The following is a 13,237-nucleotide window of genomic DNA, read 5'->3' on the forward strand; positions in this document are numbered from 1 at the left end:
AATAATAAAGTAATACATACTATAAGTTCCTTTAGTACTCCTTACATATAAGGCCACTTATATTTAAGGGTAGTTGCCTTCTGTACAATGCCATAATAGATGAGAAAAAATGCTCAAGCCCTTCGTCCAAGCTACAAGCAGCAAAACTACCACGTAGGAAATCAGAAGCAGGGTGTCTGCCAAGTTGACATTTGCAAATTCCCGGAGTTTTTCAGGTTTTCCCTGAGCACCTTTGCAAAATTCCCTGAATGAGCCAGAACTTTGTTTTATGCAAAGACGGGTTGACACCATGTTGCCTGATGCCGTCACTCTCTAGTAAGCATGTTGAAACAAAAGATGATTTAATCCAGTTTCAGTAGTAAGGAGTAATATATATTTTATTCAAAAAGTAAACAGAGGGAAGGTGGTAGTAAAATGCACAGCGGAAAAATGGTAAAAGCCATTCCGAATAGAGTCGAACATTCTCAAATACGCATGAAAAGAAGATGCATACAGAAGTAAATATTGTTGCGTGTGGAAAGACACAGACAGAAGAGGCTATTTACAGGCTATTCACACTGGAGCCAGGCAGCCAGGCCGACACTCGCAACGGTGGTTGCTGGCAGATCGGGAGGTGTCGTGGAGAAAGCTGGCAAACAGGTGGCCTCGAGTTCGCGGCGAACAATACGGGTGACGTCGTCACAGGTGGTCGTCTGACGTGGTCGACCCTCACATGTCAATGTAGCAGCAGTGTTGGGTAGTTGCCTGATGTGGTGTGTGATACGGCGGCTCTTAGCTTGTTCAAGGTGACGGCATTCTTTGATGATGGCATCGATAGTCGAGGCGTTGCCGAAAACAAGCAAATTGAAAGCGTCGTCGGCGATGCCTTTTAGAATATGTGACACTTTATCGGCTTTGGACATAGCATCGTCAGCTTTGCGGCACAGAGCTAAGACGTTGAGGATGTAGGAAACGTACGGCTCCATAGATGACTGAACACGAGACGCAAGAGCCTTTCTAGCGGCAGCCTTGTGCCCAATGGGGTCGCTGAACAGTTCCCGTAGCTTCTCTTTGAAATTGTCCCAACTGGTTATCTCGTCATCATGCGTTTGGTGCCACACGCGTGGGGTACCGCCGAGATAAAGATGACATTGGCGAGCATAATCGTTGGGTCCCACCTGTTATTAGCACTGGCGTGTTCATAGAGTTTGATCCAGTCGTCAACATCCTGGCCCTCCAGGCCAGAGAACACACCTGGGTCGCGATGTGGGGTGACCGTGATGATTGGAGCAGTGGGACAAGCCGAAGCCGTTGCAGAGGTGGGCGTGTCACCGGGGGGGCATGGTGACAAGCTCGGTGTGCCGACCACTTCCGAGTTCCGTGGTGAGGACGGGGATTGCTGACCTCCACCAGAATGTTGCGTGTGGAAAGACACAGACAGAAGAGGCTATTTACAGGCTATTTACACTGGAGCCAGGCAGTCAGGCCGACACTCGCTCGCGCCAAGCGCACCGACCAACTTCGTCGTTCTCGCGGCGGCTCGTTTCTTGAGCATCGCTCGATGATATCGTAATAATATTTTCAAATGTGAGCTATTTCTATCAACTGATAGCAATCTCATCGGTATGAGGCCTGAACTTTGTCGCAACTAAGATTCTCTCACAGCAGCTGGGAAGTCAACCTCAACTGTCCTGACATACTCTCAGCCCGTACACAACATCTCAGTGTTGGGTTTCACTGCTCTAAAGAGTTTATTTTGGTTTGAATGAGGGACACCTGCATCTCGGCGTCAGCCAACACTGTTTTTTTTTTAGCTCAAGCTCCTTCAAAGAGGTGGCGGCACACTTCCTTTCTTGTTAATTCCTCAGTGTGTCGGTCCTTTCTGTTCTCATCCTCCTTCCGCCATGTGTTCGCCCCATGGATCGTTTGAAGCATCCTCTTGGTCAGTCGTACAATAAACGTCCGATCTTTCAGACTCCCTAGGGGCTGCGAAAACATCCGAAAAAAAAAATGAAGCATGTCTTTAACTCTTTTGTTACCACATATATTAAAACTGATCACCCGTGATCGATACGTTAGATCACTGATTTCGACATGTTGGACCCATTTCATATCCACTTAAGGCCATTTAGTAGTACAGGCACTGAACTTTGAGAATCAGTTAAAATTTTCGCTCTCCGGTGATGTTGTGATCTTTGATGGACCTTTTTGCGAACGAATGTGCGTATGTTGTAGCGGAAAGAGCCATAGCCATCACCTTCTGCTGCGCTTGAGAAAAAGTCATGTCGCTCAGGATTACACTGCACTAGTATGAAAATTTTGTAATCAAATGACTCCCAGTAAGTCAAGAATTAAATTATATCGCTGGCTTTGCCGTCTGACAGTGCTGAGCGGTGATAATTAACCGAAAATGATGCCAGCTGTTCACTAGTGAGCTTTGGTTTGGAGTCAGAGTCGTTTTATTCCACCAAAGTGTATTTCTGAAGGTCCGCCGCATGTCTAGCATGTGGACCTGGACTTTTCAATCAGTTTCCAAGAGTATAGGTTTCACTTCTCCCGTAAAAGTCGGGCAAGGGGCACTGCCAGTGTCACTGCGCAGTTATTGAAAGTGGTTCCCATGTCATCCCGCGCGGCTGTGTTGCGAGAAAAGCGTCGTGCTCAAACTATGCTGCACCCACACTTCAATTTAGTAATGAGGACTCGAGTTATGATTCCGAAGATGACAGCAAAGCAAATTCAAGCTCTGACGGCGACAATGTTTTGAGTCAGCGTGGGACATATGCAACCGTTGACCGGCGAGTTTCCATTACGGCCTTGAGCGGTTTCCTTCCTTGTGCACACTTATCTGCTGATCTTTTTGCACGACCTGAGAGCTCTCCTGATTATCTTCAGGGTGTATAATTTGCTTGGTTATAATGTGCTGCCATCGGTAGCAAAGAAACTTCCGTTCACGCCACGAAGGCCACCCATAGCACATCTCGGCCCAGCACTGCGGATCAGCGCAAGACAGTTTGCAACGATGTGGGATTTCCTCCTACTCTTCTTCTCTGCAGAAGTGATAAAGACAATCTGCAAAAATGCAAACAGATATGCTTGGATGCATAATCTTGTAGTTCCCCAGCTACGCTGAGAGTGATTGGTCCTAGAAGAGGTGCACGACTCTAGACAAACTGGTGAAGTATGTACCATCCTCAGATGCCGAAAAGACGGAACTGCAAAATGTGTTACAAGGGCCACAAAGATGAACAAATACCAGACATTTTGCAGGAAAAGTGCACCTATGCTTCACAAAATCCAGGAACTGCTTCACCGCATGGCATGAGCGATGAACTGGTCTTTGTTTCTTTTTTGTATCCAAGGAACGGCAGTGTACTGAGCATTCATTTTTTCAGACACCATTCCTGGATTATTTATTTTTGAAATGTGTATTCGGAATTACCTTTGATATTAATGTTTTAGCAGATATCGTTTCTTTATTGTTGTTTTTATCAACTGGCAGCAAAAATGGCGCTTTCTAGAATTTTTGTTTTACCTAAAAAAAGTTTGTTTGGCAATGTACGTTTTTGAAAGGAGAATTTCATTATGCACAGCATGCTATGCTGTAATGTGTGCTGGAATATTATTTGTAGTGGTAAATATTTTTTTTTTGAGACCTATAAAAAATAAGTTTCTTTTACCTGTCCAATTTTGTTTTATTCACTCATCACAAAACTCAGAAGTACAGGACAGTATTTACACATGCTGGAGGCTAAAACTGACAGATGACATGCGAAATGCACTGAACCCCGGAGGTGCGGCTTGTGAAGGCAAAATTACCGTCAAGAAAAAAAAGTTCACGTAGAGTGGAAATAGCACAGCACTCCATGGGCTTTGGTGATGAACGCGTGGTCCGACACGCTGCACGGTGAACAGAAGATTAAAATAAATAGTCTGCAACTTCACTTCGAGGATGTGTACTTTGTGACAGCCTTCGTGCCTTCAGAGACCGCATGCTTGGCGAGTTCTCCAGGTAGCAACAGGCGTACAGCGGTCTGTACTTCGTGGCTGCTGATGGTGGAGCGCTTGTTGTAGTGCGCCAGCCGAGACGCTTCGGCGGCAATGCGTTCGAAGATGTCGTTGACAAAGCTGTTGATCGACATCGCCTTGCTGGAGACGCCGGTGTCAGGCTGCACCTGCTTGAGTACCTTGTAAATGTAGCTGCTGAAGCTCTCCTTCTTCCTGCGCTTCTTTTTCTTCTTGTCAGTAGTTGCACACTTCTTGTCAGTAGCGCCTTTCCGGCCTTCTTAATAGCTTTACCGCTTGGCTGGGGTGGCATCTTGACTGTCGCAGACACGTGCAGCAACTCGAACAATAGGCACTCTGTCTCGCAGTAACGAAAGAGTTAAGAGCTCAAATTGCCACAGGCATGTCCGAAGAAGCTCTGAAGGCCTGCCAGTACACTTATTAGGCATATCGGTGCTCTTACTGTGACAGGAGACAGAGGTGCGCAGGTGTATAATTAAGGAATACATACTGTGTCATAAGAAAATTGCCCCGTCCCATGCTTGTTAAGCTTCACCGCATAACATTTCTGTATTGAGGCGAAGCTAACTTTTGGAGACTGGCATTATGCAACGCGCTGTGCTTTGCGAGCTTGGAAGCCAATCGTGAGGATTACAAAGCCGAAGTCGGTGTCATTGCCGACAGTAGTGAATCCTTTCAATGAAAAACACGGCACCGCATGGCAAGAAGCTAGCGAACGTAGAAGCAGCTAGGCCTAACGCTGCGCAGTGGTGGCTATGGCTGCCAATGGATCTGTGTGCGAGAGCACCAATTCGAGGCGGCGAGATAATCAAAATTGCGGCGGTGGTGGCTTTGATTAATGCCGTTTCAGACCTGCAGTCCGAGCACTATCCATTGACTCTATGGAGTACGTGGTGGTGCCGCGAAGCTGTGCAAATTATTGCGCATGTCCGAAAAATCCTCGATTCCTCTGTTACTGGAGCCAGAATTAACACGACTTTTGTTCTCTTTCAATAAGATTACAGCTAATTTTTCGTGATAGAAGCACAAATTCCCCGAGTTTTCCCGGTTGGTAGACACCCTGCAGAAGACACTTAAAGGCATGCATGGAGCAAGCGCTGATGGTGTTGCCTCGAAAGGTCTGCAACTGGAAACAGGCAGCACACTTGCATGTTTCACCTTCCATCACACTGCACCGTACAGTCAGGAATAGGTCTGTCTGACCTGGAATAAAGTCTTAATTTCATCTCTCTCTCTCTCTCTCTCTCTCTCTCACTCACGAAAACATGCGATTTACAGGCTTTTGCTATGTGGCTGTTTGTTCCACACCACCCTTTCTGCGCAATTCTATCCCTGAAAAAGGTCAAGTAACGGGAGGGACAGTCGGACACATTCTGATTGTTTCCTACTGAAACCAGGAATAAATCCAGTGCCTTTTGCAAAGCTGTTGCTGAGGCCAAACTATCACGAGTGCAGCAATATTGCGAGTTGAACAAGTTTCATCATCATTTTAATAAATTGGATTTTTACATGCCAAAACCACAATCTGAATACAGGGTTCATAGCCACCGTGAAGGAAAAATTCAAGGGTTTTTAAGGACTTCCAAGGCCCTAAGAAAGACTTTTCAAAGACTTGAACAAGACTTTTTGAGATCATAGAAAAAGACCACAACATGCTTTACAGCATGGAAGCACATCTTTTACTGCACACAAGCAAAAGTGGCACATTTTCCACAATCAATAGCTAACTAACGTTTTCACAGCTTTTCTGAGCTCACTTTTTGTTTATTGTTGGTCTCGCTGCATTGTTTTCTGCAGGTGTTAACATTCCTTTTGCCGGTTTGCTTAAACTAATTTCACAGTCTAGACGCATTGGACACACCCATAAAAAGAGGCCCATTCTCAAACAGTGGACTCACGATTAGGTTCCTGAAGCTTTCCCTTCCAACTTGTTATCCATTTCTGCAAGCTCCAGAGTTTGTTTTTTTTTTTTTTTGCCGTTTTTCTCAAACTGTTGGACTTTACAATGAAGGTCATGTCGCTTGTAGCTTCTGCCTGCTCAGTGTAGTTGTCAGCACAAGCTGTTAAATCGGCAATTGTTGCCTCCAGCTTCCTCCTCTTCGTCTTCATGCCGTGTATTTCTTCAACGTGGCTTCTCTTTGATGCCTTTGACTGCTCGATTGCTTCTATTTTTTTTTTTACCCTCCAAGTAAGCTCGATAGCGGTTGTGTGCGGCCAAGACAGATCTACGCAACTCCTTCGTTATTACAATGTTCAGGATGCTACCAGCCTTGCCTACTGCATCGTAAATGATTTGCTGCGACACATATAAGATCTCCTTCAGGTTTTCGACAGAGACCTGGCGGTTCATGCTGAAGCGTCTTTCAACAGTTGCCTGCCCTTGGCTCAAGACGAGAAGCAGTCAGACAACATTCCAGAAGTGCTTATAGGATGAGTCAACCTTCAACAGCTCTAAGTAGAACTCATCTAGGCTAAATGAGTGTTTGTCAAACTGCCGCAGGTTGAGTTTCTTCTCTTGCATAAGTTCTGCATATTCGCCTAGGACAGAATCGCGCGCATGCTCACCCAATCGTCTAACTGCAATGAGCGCGTCTAATACTTTCCTGAAGCCTGTGAGGCACTCATCTGGCTTTGAGGTCATTTGGCGAGGGTCTAGTGAAGACAGGCTCCTAACCAGACGGTAAGCCAGCGGGCTCTTCTGCAGAATTTTCTTGGTAGTACTGATAAGGAACTGTCTGCATTCCATCCTGAAGGCGAATACGTCTTTGGTGCTCACCTTTGCGGCTTTGACCATTTCTTCAGCTGCATGCCCAATGTCAACTTTCTCCAAGGATACATGGTTATTTGGGTTTACAAGATCCATTTTGAGCAAGCCGACAATTCCCGTGGAAGCTGGCAGCACTGAGCACTTCATGAATCTCATGAGAAGTTTCCTCACGAGACACTCCACATCTGTTTTTAAAAAGAACATCAGTCATTTGTCTATTTGGTATTCTGTGAGAAATGGTTTCAGAATCATCGCGATGCCGAGAGCAAAGTTCAGTTTGGTCAACAGCAGTGGGTCCTGGCAAAATTCACAGAGCTGTGTGAATGATGCACACTTTGGCAAGTTCACCTCTTTCTTTTTTGCACATTCCACGTACCTTTTCATATCACCCCACAGCGCATTGGCATGTTCAATCACAACATTTTCTACCCAGCGATGAGCAACAAAGTTGAGAGGAAATGTCATTTGTCAGTAGAGAAGTCGTCCCTTCGGGCTGGCGCATCATGAAAAATGGCACTGAGGCTTGAAAGAAGATTCTCTATGCCCCACTTGCTGGCAACAACAGCCACCCTGTAAGCATTATGTATTGTATGCAGTCCAGTCTGCAAGTGCCCAGGTCCAGACACTGAACTTGATGGTTCTGCTGTAAGTATTCCTGCATTTCCCTAAAACACTTTAGGTTCACATTGGGGCCATCCATAGACAGCTGGACAGCTTTCACCAGCGGCAAATCTGCCAAGGCAGTCAGAAGCCTTCGGCAATCGAATGTCCCATGAACACTGACGCATATCTCGTGGTTACACGCTCGGGCATTGTGCTCCAGTACCGCAAATGGATGTCCATCTGTTTTCTCTGCAGGCAGTCGTTCAAAGACTCATCAAACAGAACGGTGTAGCCATCAGATCACTCTAATTCAAGTTGCAGGCACGAGAGAAAAAATAGTCTCAGACCATGGCACACTACGTATGCAGATTTTTTTTCACCGCAGGAAAATGCCTTAGCGATTTCGCTATCCGGGAACATTTTCTTGAATTCCACTGTGTGTGATGATGAGTTGTAGGAATAGTGTGATTTTACCATTTTCAGAGTCCACAGTATCTTCGCGTCGGTCACGCACTCGTGCGCTTTGCACAGGCTGCTCACATCCGACGACGTTGATGGAGCTCGCTCGATGCGTTGCTCATAAGCAATTGCTGTCAAGTAGCACTGCATGGTACTATGCGCCGTAGTCGCTTTTGTGTTCGCCATGTGTTTTGCGCTCTTCATATGACTTTTGAGGGCCGACTCACCCATTGATGATACATCGAAGGTTTTCCCGCATGTCTTGCACTTTGCCCGATGAGAGTTTGATGTATCCGGAGAAATCCACTCCCTTTTTTTTTAACTGTTTAACCAGGACTGCTGGAAATTGCACTTTCCTGGCATATTGCAGCTACAAAAGATGTGACAGCGATTATTCGCGCACCATGCTTTCCCACAACGAAGGTAGGCTTAGCTGCAGTCATTGCCACCACTGTAACCACGCTACTATGGTGGCTAGAGAGGGGTAGTGTGACAGGCGCCTTATCCGCGCCATAAAGCAGAAGCACGCAGAACGTAGTGAAAATTTAGCCACTGCTAGGGGCGCTGCTGTGTTCAAAGGTGCCACGCTTGTGACGGCTGACCACTGACTAGGCTTCGCCGGCTGCGTTGACGCTTTGCTATCGCCTCTGTCGTTGTCTGTGAAATTTGTCTGCAGCGTTCGGTCGTCGGTTTGCCACACGAGGAATGGACTCTTCAGATTCAGACTGTTGGATGTAGCGAACCATGCTGTAAAGCCGCTCAAGTACATGCTTTGTACCTGGATGCAAAGGCGGGTATCGATCTTGCTCGCAAAAGCTTTGTGTTTAAAGCCCCAAATGATCTCTTGCAAAGGGAGCAATGGGCCCGAAATATTAAACGGGCTGACAAAAAGCTTACCACGACAGCATGGTTTGTGGACAGCACTTCGACGAAAGATTCATCGAAAGGACCTACCGGCACACAATCAACGGTGAGGTTGTGGAATTGTCTTGCGATCATCCGCATCTGAAAGAAGATGCCGTGCCTACTGTGTTCCCTGATGCACCTAAGTATTTCACAAAGAAAGCTCCGATAAAAAGAGAGAAATATACGTGAGCAGCGTGGACCTGCTGCAAAACGGCAAAAGCTGAATGCAATTAACACGCAAGACGCCCAGCAAGAAGACGCCACGGCACACATGCAGCTAAGCCAGGAGCCAGATATCATCGCCTCAAATACAGCATGCCGGGGAACTTGAGCGTTTGTGTCATAATTTCTGCCTACCTGATGCAACATAAAATAAGGTAACATTTCCAAGTGAATGTTACAGTGTGTTCTTCGGAGTCTGTGAGCTCGAGGGCGAGCTGGTTGACCACATCTTGCTGCCCAAGTTAGTGAAATTCAAGTCAGAAAGCAACCAACCGGAATTGTTGTGTTGCTCTGTATTTCTCAGTGGCCAACTGCGCTCACGGTGCACTGTTTTTTCGCCGGAGGAAGCACAGTCAGTGCTCGACAGCACACATGCACTTGTATTGTGTAGAAGCTGCGGCGTGAAACCAGAGAAGCAAGGAAGATATATATCATTTGCTCGGTGTTACTTTTCCATCAAGTGCACTTATGTATCTGAAAGTAACAGCCCCTGCATTCATGGCAAATAGTTAAGAAAGCTGCTGCAGAATAAATTTTCACAAAAGCGACGGAACGGGGGAATACCCAAATGTCTGAAAAAGCATGCTAACTTACGCCGCAGCTTGCGCACTGCTCAGAAAAAACTATTTAATGCAGAACAGGATTTAGCAGCAATGCGTGAGGCAAATCAACAAATTGCCGATGAGGTGCAATGAGGTGAAGCAAATGAGTCGACTGATATCTGTAATGACGTCCAGGTGCCCGCGAGACGGGCTTAGATCATCATCAGACAGAGTTGCTGAGCTCGAGGCTTTCCTTGTATTTTTAGACTACTGGGAAGAAGCAGCAAAAGAAGCTGGTGGCTGGCTTGTGAGTAAAAGCTGTGCCAAAGGGCTACGTGTCACTATATGTAGCACGCTCTCACTTCTTAGCTACTTAATATCACTCGGCTTTAGGCACATGTTAACATCCCGGCTTAGCCAGGACAAGTTGGAAAACGTTTTTGGGATAACCAAGCAATATTTCGGTACCAACGACCATCCAAATCCTGGACAGTTTCTTGTCACTATGAATTGCTCGGGTTTTTATAACCTCGCTAGACCACCGAAGAATGGAAACTCTCTAGCAAATCTTGTAAACGCTCTCCCTGATGCCTCGTCGCCAACCACTAGTGATGCCATTTTCAGCATATGAGACATCATTGGAGATATGTTAGAAATTGGAGATCTTGATGGGGCTAGGTCTGCACTGCAGTGTCTGAGCACTGACCACAGTAGCTACGTAATAGAGAAAAGCAATAGCCGTCTTATTTTTTACATTGCTGGCTATGTTGCAAGAAAGGTCAACAAATGCAGCTGCTGCAATGAGTGCATTTCTATCCTTGCCAGGAAGAAACCAGAAGCTGGAGTGAAACCAAACAGTGAACTAGTCAACCACTTTGACAAAGGAGGACTGCTGTATCCTTATGACAATATGGCCATACTGGTAAAGACCCTAGAGGATGCGTTTACTTTCTTTTTTTCTGCTGAAAAACTGCATTTCTTCAGCATCCATGATTTCATGCAGTTCTTAGCAGGCATCAAACTGGGTCGAGCTGGCTGTGATGTTCACAGCAAACTGACTGCAAAAATAATGCGGTTTTATATACTCACACGTATGCACTTCTTGACAAAGGCTTTAAATAAGGACAGCACTGCCCAAAGGGAACGACTGAAGCATATGAAGTTGAGGAGGTGCAGGTAATTTGACCTCCCCCGAATATGATGAAAAAATGTGAAAGAAATGTGTGATTAATAAACGTCTTTTTCAACTTCCCTGACATGTATTGGGTGTGCATATAAAGTGGAGTATACAGTATAAAGGAGAGAAACAGTTAAAAAAATAATAAATAGAGATGTTCAGTGCAACAGAGCCCTGACTATAGCATTGCCATTTCTACACTAAAATATAAGCTCTCTAACGAAAAGGAAAAGAGAAAATTAAATTTAAATGATCTCAACACTGAACAAAACCTTTAAAATAAACACGCTACACGCGAACCATTGCTTCTTGTAAGATAGAACATTAAGCAGTTAACACTCCAAACAAGGCCCAGAGAAAAAAACACTCAAGACGCAGTTTGACTATGCGCTCACGTAAATGGATTAATTCAGATGAAGCTGGTGAAACATGTCAAAACTAGTCAACGCTGAGAAACATTTCATTATAAACTAAACGCTGCTTGCCAGTTACGTCTATCACGAACAACACCAGACAGTGTTGTTCGTGATAGCGTTCGTGTTGTCTATCACGTTCGTGTCTATCAGCGTTCGTGTTGTCTTTCTCTTCTCGCCCTTGTTCAATTGTGTGTTGGAACAATGTTTCATAATGCTAAGCAATCTGGCATAAGGTCAAGTGAATGTTTTATCAAGAAAAGTCACTTTACAGTGAAGAAGAGAACTAAGTGGTGCATTAAAGAACTGCTTCCCATTAATAAAATGCACCTAAGTGATTGCCCTGCTTGTTTTATCAATATGAACACACAACTTCCTTACAATCTATTGACTACCACTGCTAAGAAGGTGAAACTTAGAACTTCCGGGAGAAGCCATGAACCACAATTTATTATAATTTTTCATCTCATGCCATAAAAGATGCCACGAATAGGATAACACTTGAGTAACACTTTTATTTTTCAGTTCAGAACCAAAACAGTGACATTTCAAAAGAAAACCACACATTAAAACTTTATAAAACCACTCCTTTGACAAAAGCTTCTGACTAGTCTTGAGTACAATGTGCTTGCAAAAGAACAACGAAGCAAATACAACCATGCATGTTAAACTGTAGATGCTAAGGGCTATATTCTCATTCACTTTCGTGGATGGTGCTTTCTTTGCATTGATAGTTGCTAAGCCAGTGGAAGTGGATTTGACAAAAGCAATGGCACACCACGAATCATAGTTATTTTCAGGTTGCATGGTTCTTGAGTGCAGAAATATGTGCTGAACATTGTCACATGAAAGGGAACCTGAAACTATCTCTAAAAGTGATTGATCAAGATCAAGGCCTTAGGACTCATCTTCTCTTAGAACCTTGCATGGACATTTGCTAAAACATGACACACTAATATCAAAAAGTTCGAATTTTGAACTGATACCAATACATACCACAGACACTTAATGCATCGTGAGAAGGGAAAAGGCAAGTCTCATTTTTCACTCTGCACAGGACAGTCAGCAGCAGCTTAACCACAATGTGACATGTTCACAATTTTAAAGTTTGTTTCAGCAGTGCAAGTAGGTTTTCATGTTCTTAGAGCATTGCTCTTGTCTACTAACCTGGAAAGTGAGCAAAGTGCAGTTTTATAAATACAGTTTCAGTAAAAAAAGAAGTTGACAGTCACTTTAGCATACGTTAAAGAGGACGAAGGCAAAAGCCTGCATGCTCAAGAGTCATTCATTAAATTACTTGACATTCTCATTAGAATGGGTTGTTACTTCCTATTACGTTTTTTTCTCCCACTAAAGGTCGTGGGTTCGAGTGCCTATTTAATTATATCTTAATTAACTGGGCCTTAATCACATTCGACTTAACACCAAAGGTCCTGGGTTGCACTCCCACCAATGGTCGTGCATTTGACCATCAATGGGGGCACCATCAATTTTGGTGCCACTGAATTTTGGTCGCACTAAAGGCCATGGGTTCGAGTGCTTTTATTAACTTTGCCTTAACAGCGAAGGTCGTGGGTTTGACATCCAATGGTGGCACATCAATTTTCGTGCCATTGAATTTTGGTCCCACCAAAGGTCGAGGATTCAACTCCCATTAAAGATCATGGGCTTGAGTGCCTTAACTCCATCTTAATTATCGGTGCCCTAATTAAAATCACAGATTGCAGGTTTGACTCCTACCAAAGGTCGCGGGTTTGACTCCCACCAATGGTTGTGGGTTCGACTTCCATTAATTATGGTGCAACTGAATTTTGATGCCATTATGCCGGACAGTTAATTTGTTTACTGTAAAATGCTGGATATTTTTAAAACTCGTGAGCGACTTGAGGCTTTTGCCTTAAAAATGCTCCAATTGATGTGAATGGAGTGCTTTCTGAACTACTATAACTACAAGATCAATGTGCAATGGGTGCTAACTAAAGGAGGGGTTGGCACAGGAAGGGTGAATGCATTTCAGCAGCAAGTGACTTGATGAAAAGCTGGGCAGTATTTCATTCACTAAATTAAATCATTGGTCAGTGTAAGCCCATCTCACCAACTACCCCTACAAATCTTGTCCAGTAATTTTCCCAGCGGCACAGATGCA

General features: G+C 44.7%; 1 protein-coding gene and 2 pseudogenes across 3 annotated transcripts in view; all 3 read right to left on the bottom strand.

The window, feature by feature from the left end:
- The window catches only part of LOC142581085 (small ribosomal subunit protein RACK1-like), a 108,603-nt gene that overhangs the window by 52,601 nt on the left and 42,765 nt on the right, over positions 1-13,237 (bottom strand). The window contains exon 7 of one of the 3 annotated variants that reach the window (XM_075691190.1): positions 360-1,965. The exons of 1 other annotated variant lie outside the window; for it this stretch is intronic. In XM_075691190.1, the coding sequence (XP_075547305.1) occupies positions 1,795-1,965 (171 nt within the window). In that variant the 3' untranslated portion in view covers positions 360-1,794. Of the gene's footprint in view, positions 1-359; positions 1,966-11,586; positions 12,259-13,237 lie in introns of those variants that run through there. One more of the 3 variants, XM_075691192.1, reaches the window with a different exon arrangement.
- On the bottom strand, positions 1,987-5,077 carry LOC142581147 (histone H2B-like; annotated as a pseudogene).
- Positions 5,085-8,130, bottom strand: LOC142581069 (uncharacterized; annotated as a pseudogene).

The sequence above is a fragment of the Dermacentor variabilis genome, chromosome 1, assembly GCF_050947875.1.
Source record: "Dermacentor variabilis isolate Ectoservices chromosome 1, ASM5094787v1, whole genome shotgun sequence".
NCBI classification, from domain to species: domain Eukaryota; kingdom Metazoa; phylum Arthropoda; class Arachnida; order Ixodida; family Ixodidae; genus Dermacentor; species Dermacentor variabilis.